This window comes from Phoenix dactylifera, unplaced genomic scaffold (assembly GCF_009389715.1).
Source record: "Phoenix dactylifera cultivar Barhee BC4 unplaced genomic scaffold, palm_55x_up_171113_PBpolish2nd_filt_p 001280F, whole genome shotgun sequence".
Taxonomy (NCBI): domain Eukaryota; kingdom Viridiplantae; phylum Streptophyta; class Magnoliopsida; order Arecales; family Arecaceae; genus Phoenix; species Phoenix dactylifera.
The window spans coordinates 79,106-92,704 of NW_024068613.1; the positions used below are offsets into that span (position 1 = coordinate 79,106).

Sequence of the window (13,599 nt, forward strand, 5' to 3'; positions counted from 1 at the left end):
TTTGATAATGGACTTCTAAATTTGATGATATGTGTTGTTCAACTTACAAAAACAAGTAGTAATAGTAAAAATAGCCATGTTGATATTGGTGAAGTCAGATACATTGATCCTAATGAGCGAGATAGTAGTAGCATCGTCATAATGATTTGTCTCTTGAATCACCAAAATAAGAATCCATAAACTTGCATCATCGCACAGTGAATTACTGAAAGCTTTTCAACCACACCAAGCTATGGGCACACGAATATCATGTAAAACCACAAGTGCACCAACCAGCAATCTTAAAATTTGTAACTCCAATATCATGCAGGATGCTATGCCATCCAGAGTAGATCAGATGCACTAGCTCAAGATTCAAAGCAAGCATTAAAATATAAGAAAAAGATACTGCACGGAAAATTTTAAGGAGGAGCAAAATCAATTTATTTAAGAAAAAATAGTATAAGCCAAAAGAAGAGAAAAAGACATCTCATGCTCCCACAAAAGCTGCCCCCCTGCCAAAGAGTCTCATGTTGATTGTACCGGAACGAAACCAGCATCCACTGGAAAACAAAACTTTATATATCGAGCTTAAGGTTGACTGTAAGTTTATATGGGCCAGCACACAAAAAACAAAAAATAATTAAATAATAAATTTCTTGGAGTTCGTGATTTTTTTTATCCCACTTCCATCTTCCTCGCCATCTAACGTTCAAATAGCCCCTCCCCTCACACCAAAACCAAATAAAAAAAGCAATCAGAAGGCCCTGCACCTATAAATTCCATGAAGGATTCGATGTTCCCTTCACAAGGTATAACGCACATAGATCCAGAGAGAGAGAGAGAGAGAGAAAGAAAGGGGGTGGGGGGAGAATGGGGAGGAAGCCATGCTGTATAAAAGAGGGGCTCAATAGAGGGGCATGGACTGCTTCTGAAGACGAGATCCTTGTGTCATACATCAAGGCTCATGGAGAAGGCAATTGGAGGAACCTCCCCATAAGAGCTGGTGGAATACAAACTAACCCACATTATGAGATACTTGAAAGCGCTAATGCCTGAGCTTCTCCAAGGCTTAGCACTCCTCTCTCTTCAATGGCAATCATCTCAATGACATTCGGATACAATGGTTTGCAGGTTTGAAGCGCTGCGGGAAGAGTTGCCGCCTCCGGTGGCTCAACTATCTGAGGCCTAACATTAAGCGGGGGAACATATCGGAGGAGGAGGAAAAGCTCATCATCATACTCCATAAGCTCCTTGGTAACAGGTCATAAGCTCCCACCTCCTAACTCAAAATCTCACTCCATATGGGGCATGGAAACCTCCGAGTTCCTAGTTTGCAGGATAAGAAACAGTATGACCATAGTTGCGAGCTCTTAACATTGCTAAGAAGGTACCTTTTTTTTTCCTCCCACTGAAGAAATTTTTTTTTTTTGCTTCAATCGGGGCCATAGATGGTCTCTAATTGCAGGAAGACTGCCAGGGCGAACTGATAATGAAATCAAGAACTACTGGAACACAACACTACGCAAGAAGGTGCATGGCCAGCCAACTCAAAAATCCGAGCAAACCAATTCCATGCCTCAGGCACCATTAACGAACCCAAATGCCACAACCAGTGAGCCTGTGGTGCGAACCAAGGCCAGGAGGTGCACCAAGGCCTTCTTTCTTCATGACCAATGCTTGCCATCTCCTCCCAACAACCAACAACCTCTTGAACTGGCAACCAAGGAGTCTAAAAGTTCCGTTGATACTCCTCAGAGCTATGACTCTCTCAACGATCATTTGAACGATGGTTTCTTCCATGCTATAGGTGAGGGAAATCAGAGTGGTGGAAGCACAATGCAAGAAGGAGATAACATCAGCTGGACCATGTCTTTCGATGATGCACACTTGTTCGATGGATCAACACTAATGGATTGGACAGGGATGGATTGCTTTGAGCCCAACTTCACATCTCACCTCATGTCTTCAGATCCTTTTCTTGATTCAGAAGAGGAATGGTTTCAATGGACCTAGAGAGAGAGAGAGAAGGGGGTGGGAGCTTCTGTGTTAGAAAGGTCAGTGCAAGGGGTCTAATAAGCTATCAAATTTTGTTTCTGACCATACAAATAAAATCTTTTATGGAGAGATGACCTCTTAGTCTGCAGCATAAATGTCACAAGTTAGCTGAAGTAGTGCGCAAGATCCTTGTTCCATTCTAAACTGCACAAAAGATATGCAATAATGTACATATACTGGAGAAAGGAAGGTGAGGTACAGAAAGTTGCAGTAGAAATGTTTCAGCCATTCATTTCTGCTTCTCTTTTGCTCCTCTCTTGCCTCCCTCCTACGTTTAAGAACAAGAATAGGTTTGTGTTTACAGCATGCGCAAAGGGGACTAAGGTGGTGCTAGATTGTTACCCAGGATGTCGATGATTAGAGTTTTAATTCCTTCCTTTTTCTATAGTTATCTCAATGAATTAATGTCAGCTATAGTCTTTCAGTTCTTTTCCCCAGAGAGAGAGAGAATATAGGTGGTATGCTACCAACTATTTCATAGAAAAGATGAAAGAATTATTCTTCTGGCTAAAAGTGACCAAAGAAGTATCCAATTCAGATACTAGGGAAAGCACCTGCCAAGGTTCAGAATCTCTTCATAAGAATTTTAAGAATTTAACCAAAAAAAAATGGTGAGGCACTCGGCTGCAATATTTATAATTAGTAATTTCCAATATTTGTTTTTGCTGCAAGTATAAAGTCACATGTAGCTCTAAAATAGCACAACTTTCAGAACAAAACCTATGGCCAACATAGCCATCAATAAACTCATGGATCATAGTCGAGAAGGGTGATATGTGGCATTTATTAAAGTTCCAATGGATTCTGTCATGTTTTTTTTTTTTTTTAGTAATTCCAGATCCATCTGACTTCTTATCAGCAACCAAGCATGCCAATGAGGGCCAATTAGGATTCTTGGATATTCTTCAAGCCTTCTTCCAACAAGAGAATCAATTATTAATTATCCCAAAGGAGGGCGAGGGGAAGAGGGGGGAGAGAATCTATGGGTATCCAAGAGAAGGGGGTTGGGGAGAAGAGAAAGAGAGAGAGAGAGATCCCAAAAATGCTTGATACAAACCACAATTGCAACTAAACAATGAATGCTTGCATCTAGAAAGGAGAATGACGATGATGACATATATATTAAAGTTAAAAGCTATGAAAGATTGCATGTAAGAACTATTTTAAAAAGGGGAAAAACTTGCCACCTTGACAGTTTAGTGGCGTCTAAAATATTTTGCTTCACATTAGGGTATGGAAGATGAGATTGCTTCATAAATTAATATCTGATCTTACAAAATATGAGTTACCATACCTTATTTGATCGGAGATATATTATTTTTATAGTTGTGATCCCTATTTTTATTAATTTATTAATTTTTTGATATCATTGTTCATGGGCCATCTTTGGCTTCAATATTTTAACAAAATATTTTTTGATATCATTGATATCATTCAATATTTTAAAATATTAGACACAATGTGTTCCTAAAAATATTTTAACATATGTATGTATGTATGTATGTAACAGAGACAATCCAACTAGAGATATTGCATTCTTCTTCAATGTCATTGTACATTTAAAAGTGAAGGAAAGCTGTTCGTATTATAAGATTTAGGAGATCATGTTACCAGAGAAGCTAAACTTAATAAAACTAGTACTTGGCACATGCATCATGCATTTCAAGAGAAGGGATGGGAGAGAAACGTGAAAAGAAGAAGAGCCAAGATTTATATGCGAGTTGATGGGAGGCCGCCTTTGTTTGTATCCATAAGATGGAGACAACGAAGGGGCTGCGGTGGGCCACATTCATCCAACTTTGGCTCTTTATGAGAAGTAGCAGCTGAGATATAATTACAAAATTAGAGTTGAACCTACGATGGAGTCCAAACCCCCGAGTCTTCCTTACAGTAATAGATACAAATGAACATTTCAGTCATCAATCATAAAAGAGTTTTCTAACGGACAACTCAACCAATGGTAATTATCAAAACAGCTTATTGATCTTATGATCTTAGCAAGATTTGTTACGATCTGATTTTGTCACACTCTCTAGCTTTCTCAATATCAACTTCGACAGTAATGTATAGAATGGAGAACATTGCGGTAGAGTAGGATTAATCATTCAGGTCGAATTAAGAGCTACATAGGAAAGATGGGTATATATTATTGCCGTCCTACAGGCCAACAATCTAATCCTTGAAGAGGACTCTAAAATAGTTATATCATGGATCGGCAATAGGGCAAACCGTCAGGATGTTAGTCACCTCTTGTTGACGTATGTCTGGATTTGTAGCCAGGCGTATCTATTAAGGGGCAAATAGTGTCGCCGACCATATGGTTGGCGACTTAAACAAGAATAGGCTTAACTGCTACCAGAACACCTAAAGGAAATTGGAAGGAATGATAAGAGGATATGTGTATACACTAGAGCTTTGTAGAAGTAACCGATTCAACAAAAAAAAAATTGAGGGATGTAATGAATCCCAAATAACTTATATTATATAATATTTCTATCTAGCAAGAAAATACCAGTAGGTAACGAGGACATGATAGAGGTTAACTCTATCTCAATTACTGTGAGCCTTCCAAATATGGCAAAAGCAAGATTTTGACTCAAGTTTTTGGTACAAATAGTAAGGGATTTTACCAACTTGGAATGCTAAAATCTATCTGCAAATCTTTTTGGTCGTGCAACTCTAAATTAATTTCATATTATAAAAAAAAATCATGCCGATTTTCAGTCATTGCATCAAAAGCTCTCACAAACTCAAATTGTAACAACTTGCTACAATTTCGCACCATCGGTTGAACTCGAAGAGGCTTGCACGCTACCACAAGATCAAGGACTGCCCAAGAAAACTTTTCATCTATTAACTTCGCTGGCCACATTTGTTCAAGGATAGTTTAATTTAGCCGCCCAAGAAAAAAAAAACAACTTGATACCAGTTTGGATAGAAGTTAATGAACTTGTGAGGTTGGAATCCAAAATCTTTTTTGTTACAGTACATTCATCCAAGTTAAAAAAAATCGATGGCACATGGATTTCCCATCAGTCCATCAATAATTGCTATCAATGGCCACGTTTTAGTGACCCAAATGGAGATCCCAAGTTTACCGCTTCAAGGTTACAGATATTATTATTAGATCCTCTTATTGTACTCGAGTGACCCAATTCTCCCTCTCTCTCTCTCTCTCTCTCTTTTATCTTCTCGAATTTTCTTCCGACTTCAACCCAAACAGATGAAATAACGTGACGGAGGATTCCAAGTCTTGGCCTCTCGTACCAGCATTAGGTATATGCACGTGAGAAGCAGCAACAAAAACTGATGTGATTTTAAAATCTTTCAAAGTAGATACTAGGTGATACGTAGCCTTATTTATTTTCTTTTAAAAAAGTGGTGTTGGGCATTAGAATAATAATAAGGTTGCTTCATTGTGTCATAATGATTGTATTTTTAATGTATACAGAAGTAGAATGCAAACATCTTACCCTTTCTTTTTTCTTTCCTGATCCCATAATGATGAAAGTCTTGTGCACTTATTCAAAAAAAATAATACTATATTTTGGTTATTAATTTTTTTTCTTCTTCCAAATGAGAAGAATGGCAAGAATATGAAAATATTTTCTTTTTTTTTGGTGTTGAGAGGAGTACGCAATGCATTCACTTAAATTCATATTTGGATTTTTTTTTTTAGGAGATTGTATATGGATATTCCACATAAACTATCAAATGAATAATCATTTACACACTAATCATAGTTCTCATATAAATAAATAAAAAAAAATCAATCTATAAACCTCATCAGCATGTTCTAGTATCTTTTTGGTTCAACAACCCTCCACTTAAATTATAGGAGATAAAATTTAACGATTGCCCATTTACTCAATAACCACAAATCATCACGAGGACTGGTTGTTGGCATCCAAGTATCCCTGTGTGAAATATAAAGAATTTAATTAGATGGACACGTTCCTAGCTTGACCACTATTGTTTGAAAGAGACCTCCTGAAATGAAGACGACAGAGCAGTCATTATTTTGCCAAGGCCAGCACCGATTATTTTGACAAGTAGGTGACAACGTGCATGTGCATTCAGACTTAAGGTGCTTCAGGATCCTATGTGGCTAAACAAAAATGGAGTGGCTTTCGCCACCTTTCTAGGAAAGAAATTATTATTTATACTGCATGGACCCATAGTCGTACATGTAACCAACCATGACCACTAATAACCGTGACTTGACTTGGCGCATGCGCAGCCACGTATGCACATAGTGTAGGCAATAATTTCTCCTCCATGCTTCCAAATTCAAATAACGTTCAGCTAAATAGTGCCTTGTGATCCAGATTGATGCACAAAACATTCCTCACTAATTTCCTTTTCCTAATTCTAAAAATAGATAATATCTTTCCATTTTTGATGCAAATATATTTAGTATTATCGATTGTTTTAGAAAATTAGGGTTACAGTCTGATGATGATAGAGATGGTGATTGCAATATTTGGCAGCTGCGGTGGTGGTGGTGTGTATTAACAGCAAATTTTTCTGCTTTTTTTTTTTTTTGAATAGTGAAAGCAAGAAAATCTAGGTCTCAATCTTTCAAACTGAATTTAAAATTAGAAAACTGGCAGTAAAATTTTAAAAAAAATGGTGATGCCAACAATGGCCTAAGCTTATTTATTGGAATTTTCAAATCTGAACTCCATGAGACAAATGCATGGCTCTGAGTTCCAAGTTTGATTGGATTCCCCTACTCAAGTTGAGGAATCTATTGCATGGATCACTAGCATGATCCCAGGAGGGCCCCGTGCTCAAACATCAAAAGGTTTTGTGGTGTTCTTTTTGCAGCATTATACCAGGCCGTGCGGAAATTTGGCTCAAAATATCCTAGAATTCACACGATAAGCCCACGCCGAGCAGCAAAAAGGCCACCAGCCAATCTTAGTAAAAATAATTCAAGAAAAATCATGTCTCAATTCTCAAACTTATAAGCATTATCAGATATTTTTAAAAAACAAGAAAGAAAAAAAGATAGCAGATAAGTAATATATAATTTATATTTAACAATATTTATCTCGCAATTATAACAATGCTTACCTCTACGATACACTATAGGTCTATAGAGGATGGTCCGAGTTGGTACAACAAATCCATTATAACTATTAGTGTTCTAATCAATTGCCAATTATAAAGAAGAGCGACAAGTGTTATGACCAAACTTGGCCAATGTACGGACACAATGCGATTGAAGACTTAGGCCCTGTTTGGGGGAGCTTTTGGAGGGCCAAAAAGCACTTTCTGGCCCTCCAAAAGTACTTTTAGGGAAAAAAGTATGTTTGGTAAAATTTCCAAGAAGCTGTTTCAGCTTTTGCGGGAAGCTGAAAACAGCTTTTTGGCAGAAGCTCAATTTTGGAGCTTTCCGAAAACGCTGTTTTCAGCTTTGTCGGGAAGCTGTATTTTTGACCAAAATACCCCCATTTAAAAGTTTCTTTTTCCTCCTCAATCCCACCGCCTCTTTCTCTCTCACCATCCCCCCCTCACTCTCTCTCTCTCCCTCTCTATCTCCTTCTCCTCAATGCCGTCGGCCCTCCTCTTTTTTTTTTTTTTTTGGGAGGCAGCCACCACGCCGGCCACCCGTGGCCGCGCCCCCCAGCCCCCACCCGAGCCCCCCGCCGCTGCGACCCACCACACAGCCGAAAAAAAAAAAGGAAGGGGAGGAAGGGGCCGCCATGGCCGCTGCCTCCCCGGCCGGCCCGCCGTCTCAGCCCCCTCCCGAGGCCCTCCCTCCCCCGCGGTCGCCGCGGCACGCCGTCCCGGCCCCCTCCGAGCCCCTTCTCCCCCGCGGTCGCCGCGGCACGCCGTCCCGGCCCTCTCCCGAGCCCCCCTCCCCCCGCGGTCGTCGGGGCCCGCCGTCCCGGCCCCCTCCCGAGCCCCCCCTCCCCCGCGGTCGCCGCGGCACGCCGTCTAGGCCCCGTCCCGAGCCCCCCTCCCCCCGCGGTCGTCGGGGCCCGCCGTCCCGGCCCCCTCCCGAGCCCCCCCTCCCCCCGCGGCCGTCGGGGCCCGCTGTCCCGGCCCCGTCCCGAGCCCCCCTCCTCCCGCGGCTGCCGCGGCCCGCCATCCCGGCCCCCCTCCCGCGGCCCGGTCCCCCTTCCGGCGCCTCCGGCTTCGCGGGAGAAGAAGGAAAGAGAGGAAGGAAGGAGAAGAAGAGAAGAAAAAAGAAAAGAAAAGAAAAGAAGAAAAGGAAAGAAAAAAAGAGAAGAAAAAAAGAAAAGGAAAAAAAAAGAAAAATAAAGAAAAATAAATAAATAAATAAATATGTATATAAATGAACGAATAAATAAATAAATAAAATAATAAATAAATATATTTCAATGAAATAAAATAATAAATAAATAAATAAATAAACATATTAGTAATTATTTAACCAATTTTTTCACCTAGTTAGAAAATTTGTTAGAGAAATAAATGGTCATCAAAAGAGTAAAAAATTAATTTATACTAATAATTATAATATTTTATATATTTATTATTGTATTATACTATAAATATAATATAATATAATATTATGTTATGTTAAATAATTTAATATTATTTTAAATTATTATCCTATAGTATACAATGTTATAGTACTATATTATAATAATATTATGTTACATTACATTAATATTATACTATATCATATATTTATGTATTAATATATATTATATTTTATTATGCACTATTGTATAATACTAATAATGTCCTTTATGGTCATTTTGTCATACAAAAGTACTTTCTCAGTTTGTTTACCAAACAAATGTTAAAGTGCCACAGCACTTTAGAAATGTAGTTACCAAACAGCAAACAGCTTTTTATAAAAGCTCTACTTCCAACAGCTCTACTTCCAACAGCTCTACTGCCAACAGCTCCCCCAAACAGCCTTAGGCCCTATTTGGGGGAGCTTTTGGAGGGCCAAGAAGTACTTTCTGGCCCTCCAAAAGTACTTTTACCTAAAAAAGTAAATTTTCCGAAAAACTGTTTCAGCTTTTGCAGGAAGCTGAAAACAGCTCTTGGGGGAAAGCTCCAATTTAGAGCTTTTCGAAAATGTTATTTTCAGCTTTTTCGGAAAGCTGTATTTTTGACCAAAATACCCCCATTTAAAAAAAAATCCTCCCAAAATCCTCTCTCTCACCGTCTCTTCCTCTCCCACCCAACCCCACTCCCTCTCCCCCGCCGTCGCACCCTCTCCCTCTGCCCCGCCGTCGCACCCCCTCCCTCTCCCCCACCCCCATGGTAGGGAGGTGCCGAAGAAGAGGAAGACGGGTGGTCTTCCCCTTCCCGCAGCCGCCGCCGGCCATGATGTCCTCGTCACGGAAAGGGGCGATGCCGAAGAAGAAAGAGGTCCCACGGTGGGGAGGGGCCGAAGAACAGGAAGAAGAAGGGGGCGCCCTCCCCCTTCCTGCGGCCGCCAGTGGTCACGACCCGCCCCCCTCCCGCGTCCGCCACGGCCCGGCCCCTTTCCGGCGTTGTCGGCCTCGCGGGAGGAAAGCACTTTCCAGGGGGCCAGCCGCGACCGCCAAGACTGCCGCGGGCGCCGCCGGCCACGGCCCCCTCCCGCGGCGGCCTGGCCCCCTCCTGCGGCGGCCTGGCCCCCTTCCGGTGCCGCCGGCCGCGCGAGAGGAGAAGAAAGGAGAACGGGGGAGAGGAAGGAAGGAGAAGAAGAGAAGAAAAAAAGAAAAGGAAAAAAAAAGAAGAAAAGAAAAGAAAATTTAAAAAATAATAAATAAATAAATAAATAAATAAATATTTATATAAATGAATGAATGAATGAATAAGATAATAATTAAATATATTTCAGCATTATTAATTATTTACACTAATAATTATAATATTTTATACCTTTATTATTGTATTATACTATAAATATAATATTATAATATATTATATCATAATACATTAATATGTTATGTTAAATAATTTAATATTATGTTATATTATGAGAAATTAATTTATACTAATAATTATATTATTTTATACCTTTATTATTGTATAATATTATAAATATTATATTATATTACATTATATCATAATACATTAATATGTTATTTTAAATAATTTAATATTATGTTATATTAAGAAAAATTGATTTATGCTAATAATTATAATATTTTTTATCTTTATTATTGTATTATACTATAAATATAATATATATTAATTATATCATAATACATTAATATGTTATATTAAATAATTTAATATAATGTTATATTATGGAAATTTAATTTACTCTAATAATTATATTACTATTATGCTCTTTTCAAGCAGTGACAGAGAAGTGGGAGACAGAGCTTGAGGAAGAGGTAGGCGGCAATAAAAAAGGTAGTCTATCCATTCTGGCGTTCTCTATGCTATGCAATGTCATATTACTATATTATAATAATATTATTTTACATTACAGTAATATTATACTATATCGTATATTATGTATTAATATATGTTATGTTTTATTATGCTCTGTTGGATAATACTATGCAATGTCCTTTATGGTAATTTTGTCATACAAAAGTACTTTCTCAGTTTATTTATCAAACACATGTTAAAGTGCCCCAGCACTTTAGAAATGTAGTTACCAAACAGCAAACAGCTTTTTATAAAAGCTCTACTTCAAACAGCTCTACTTTCAACAGCTCTACTTCCAACAGCTCTACTGCCAACAGCTCCTCCAAACAGGGTCTTAGACTACAACCACCTTCTCTAACACATAAAATAAATGAATACAAAGTTAATATTGCTCAAACCAACATCATCAAAAATGGTAGAGGAGGTTGGAATGGACCAAACTGCAGATCGCAGCAATATTCTCTCCACTTTCTTCCAAAATTTTTAAAAATATAACAAATAATAGTAAAAGGAAAAAGCAATTTTGCATGCATACCCCACAACAAGAGCTTTCTTGCTTATTTAACCCTTGTAAAATGAGGGTATGCATACAATCGACTCCAAAAAGTCTAATATTAATTTGTATAATAACCCTTCAAAAATATCCAAAATTTGCACATGCCTACAAAATTGGAGGGCTACATATACACCCCTTGACTAGATGAAATCTCCAAGTAAAATTAATTTTTCCATATTATTTTACTTACCCTTCCAGGGACTTTTCATGCATAATCTCCAAAGAATGATATTTTTAAAAAGAAATAAAATTATGCATACTCCTTTGGCCTATGCATAATCTCCAAAGAATGATATTTTTAAAAAGAAATAAAATTATGCATACTCCTTTGGCCTAAGATTTCAAATATTCACCCTTAAAATTACAGATACTTATTACTCATATAAAGACGTGAGAAATCTACTTTCCACCATCATATGCCTATTTATAGATTATCGAATAAAACAAATACTAGTTGTCCAGCATATTTATACAGCACGCTTATACATATAAACTCAATATGCTTTGAGGTAGATATTTTAGGAGGGAAAGATAGATAATTGCAACAATATCAAGAATAGTTTCTTTCTTTCAATGTCAGGAACTCAAAGACTAATTTGCTAATTTTATGTGCTCAAAACTTAACAGTAGCAAGAAAAAATTCTGAAAGTCAAAAGGTCAAATAGATCATGTGAAAGGGGCATTCAACTTGTTCTAATATGCAATAGTATGATCAAATTGGCTCTCATAACTTCAAAAGAGATCCTATAATTCATAATGCAGAAATAGATCTTATGATCATTTATATTTCAGATGCAATAATGAAATCCAAATCATTTTGGACTATTTTGGATTGGATCTTAAGATTTGGAAACAACATGCTAAGAACAATGAGCAACTAGTAAGGTCTACTTGGTCTGGTAATGTAACATCCAAAGGCATTAAATACTGCAAAAAAAGTCATTCTTGATCAGAATACAATGGGAAAACAAGGGCTGTTTCGAATTCCCCGTGGTGAAAACGTTTGTTGTAAACTATTAAACAGGCAGTATGGAAGCTGATGCCACCAGCAAAACTCAATCTAACCTCACATAGGTGTATGCAGAAGTTGCATGAAAACTAGTAGCTTATGTGCCGAAGAAAGCCCACAATCAACAAGAAGCAATGTCATACACCTGCTACTAGCCATGGTACATATGTAAGCTGCTTGCAGGTTCAGAGTTTAGGACAAAGAAATGACATGCATTTTGTGATTGGTCTACACCAGACCTAGCTTCCACCAATCTTGATCCAGCCATCCATATGTATCAACCCAAACAAGGACGGTGTTGGGATTGGATGGCTTATCCGATCCTTTACAATTACGGTATCAAGGTCAGGTTCATGTCAAGTGTGTAGTTAGATCCACGCCCAAACCAAAAGGACATACTAGTTTTGAATTCAAACCTAGACCTAATTTACGAACCTATGTTCATACTTGTTGCCGATGGAAACCGGCATCACCTAGGTGCCAAGCAAGTGATGCGACGGTGCTAGAGGACTCAACAATCGGCTGCTCGGGTCATGCTTGGCTGAGACTCGTAGAGGACGGCTACTATCGGGGATCTGGTTCGGTGGCCACGTTCCGACCTACAAGAGCAAAAACGAAGAAGTCTTTTTGTTGAAATGTGTCCGGCGGAGGATCCTCTGGTGCTTAAGTCAGAACGATGCTCAAGAACTAGAAGGAGATTTTTAACAATCTGTCAGGGCATCCAAGCACTTACCTAAAAAGTTCCTCAAAAAGTTGGTTGTATAGGCGAAAAAGAGTACCTGCCGCCGTGGAATTTGGGCACGTGGGTCAGCCAGGATTGGCTGGCCTCCGCACATACCAAATATCAGGCATGGATGCTTCACACGCAGATCATACCCTGCCTGTTAAGTCGTCGAAATTTCAGAGATCGCCCTGCCTTTCGAAATTCGAACATAGCCGTTGGCTTTTGGGAGCGCCAAGTCGCTGCTCCTAACCAGTAGTATGTTGGCTTTATGGCGTATTCTAGTTGGACGGCCCTTCTGATGAGCTGTGGTCAGTCCCGATGCACATTGCTTACCCCCCACTTCCGTAACCGAGCCGAGCTTGCCGGGTCGGGTTATAGAAGTAGCTTTTCCGGTAGGGTCGCCTTGACAGAGATTGTCGAGGAGGATACACAGCATCTTTTCAGAGATTTTTCGGATCTCGTATTTATAAGGAATGTGGCCACATTATCATGTGAGACGTTCGCAGGCTAAATGGCTGCTTGGAGACTAGCAGCAATTCAAAGAGTCATTCTAGGATGAACATTTGAGGGACACATGGCTGAGGCAAAAGGTCACATCGGAATGGGCTGCTCAAATCCTCCATAAATAGGGAAGGCAACAGCCTTAGCCCTTTTCACCTCGTTCCCTCATTGTCTACTGACTAGTGCCTCCCAATCCAACATTCTCAGTCCATGCATCCTCAGAGATCAGGACGTTACTTTAGGAGATTGGGACGTGCGATAGCCAACCAAAGCCACGTCGAGATCCTGAGCCAAGCTCCTAGTGTGCGCTCCCAGTCTGCGCATCCTTGGAGACTAGAATGCTAGCTAGTGCCTCCCAGTCTGTGCTCCATGTTTGCGCATCCTTGAAGATCAAGATGCGAGTCCTTGAGA

The 13,599-nt window shown here is 39.3% G+C and overlaps 1 protein-coding gene across 1 annotated transcript; it reads left to right on the forward strand.

Annotated features, from left to right (window-relative positions):
- The first annotated feature begins 823 nt into the window (after positions 1-823).
- LOC120108334 (transcription factor MYB1-like) lies at positions 824-2,106 on the forward strand. The gene is made up of 3 exons (XM_039121921.1): positions 824-985; positions 1,114-1,243; positions 1,431-2,106. The coding sequence occupies exons 1-3, from the start codon at positions 853-855 to the stop codon at positions 1,993-1,995; spliced, it is 828 nt and encodes a 275-aa protein (XP_038977849.1). The 5' UTR covers positions 824-852; the 3' UTR covers positions 1,996-2,106.
- Positions 2,107-13,599: the final 11,493 nt, after the last annotated feature.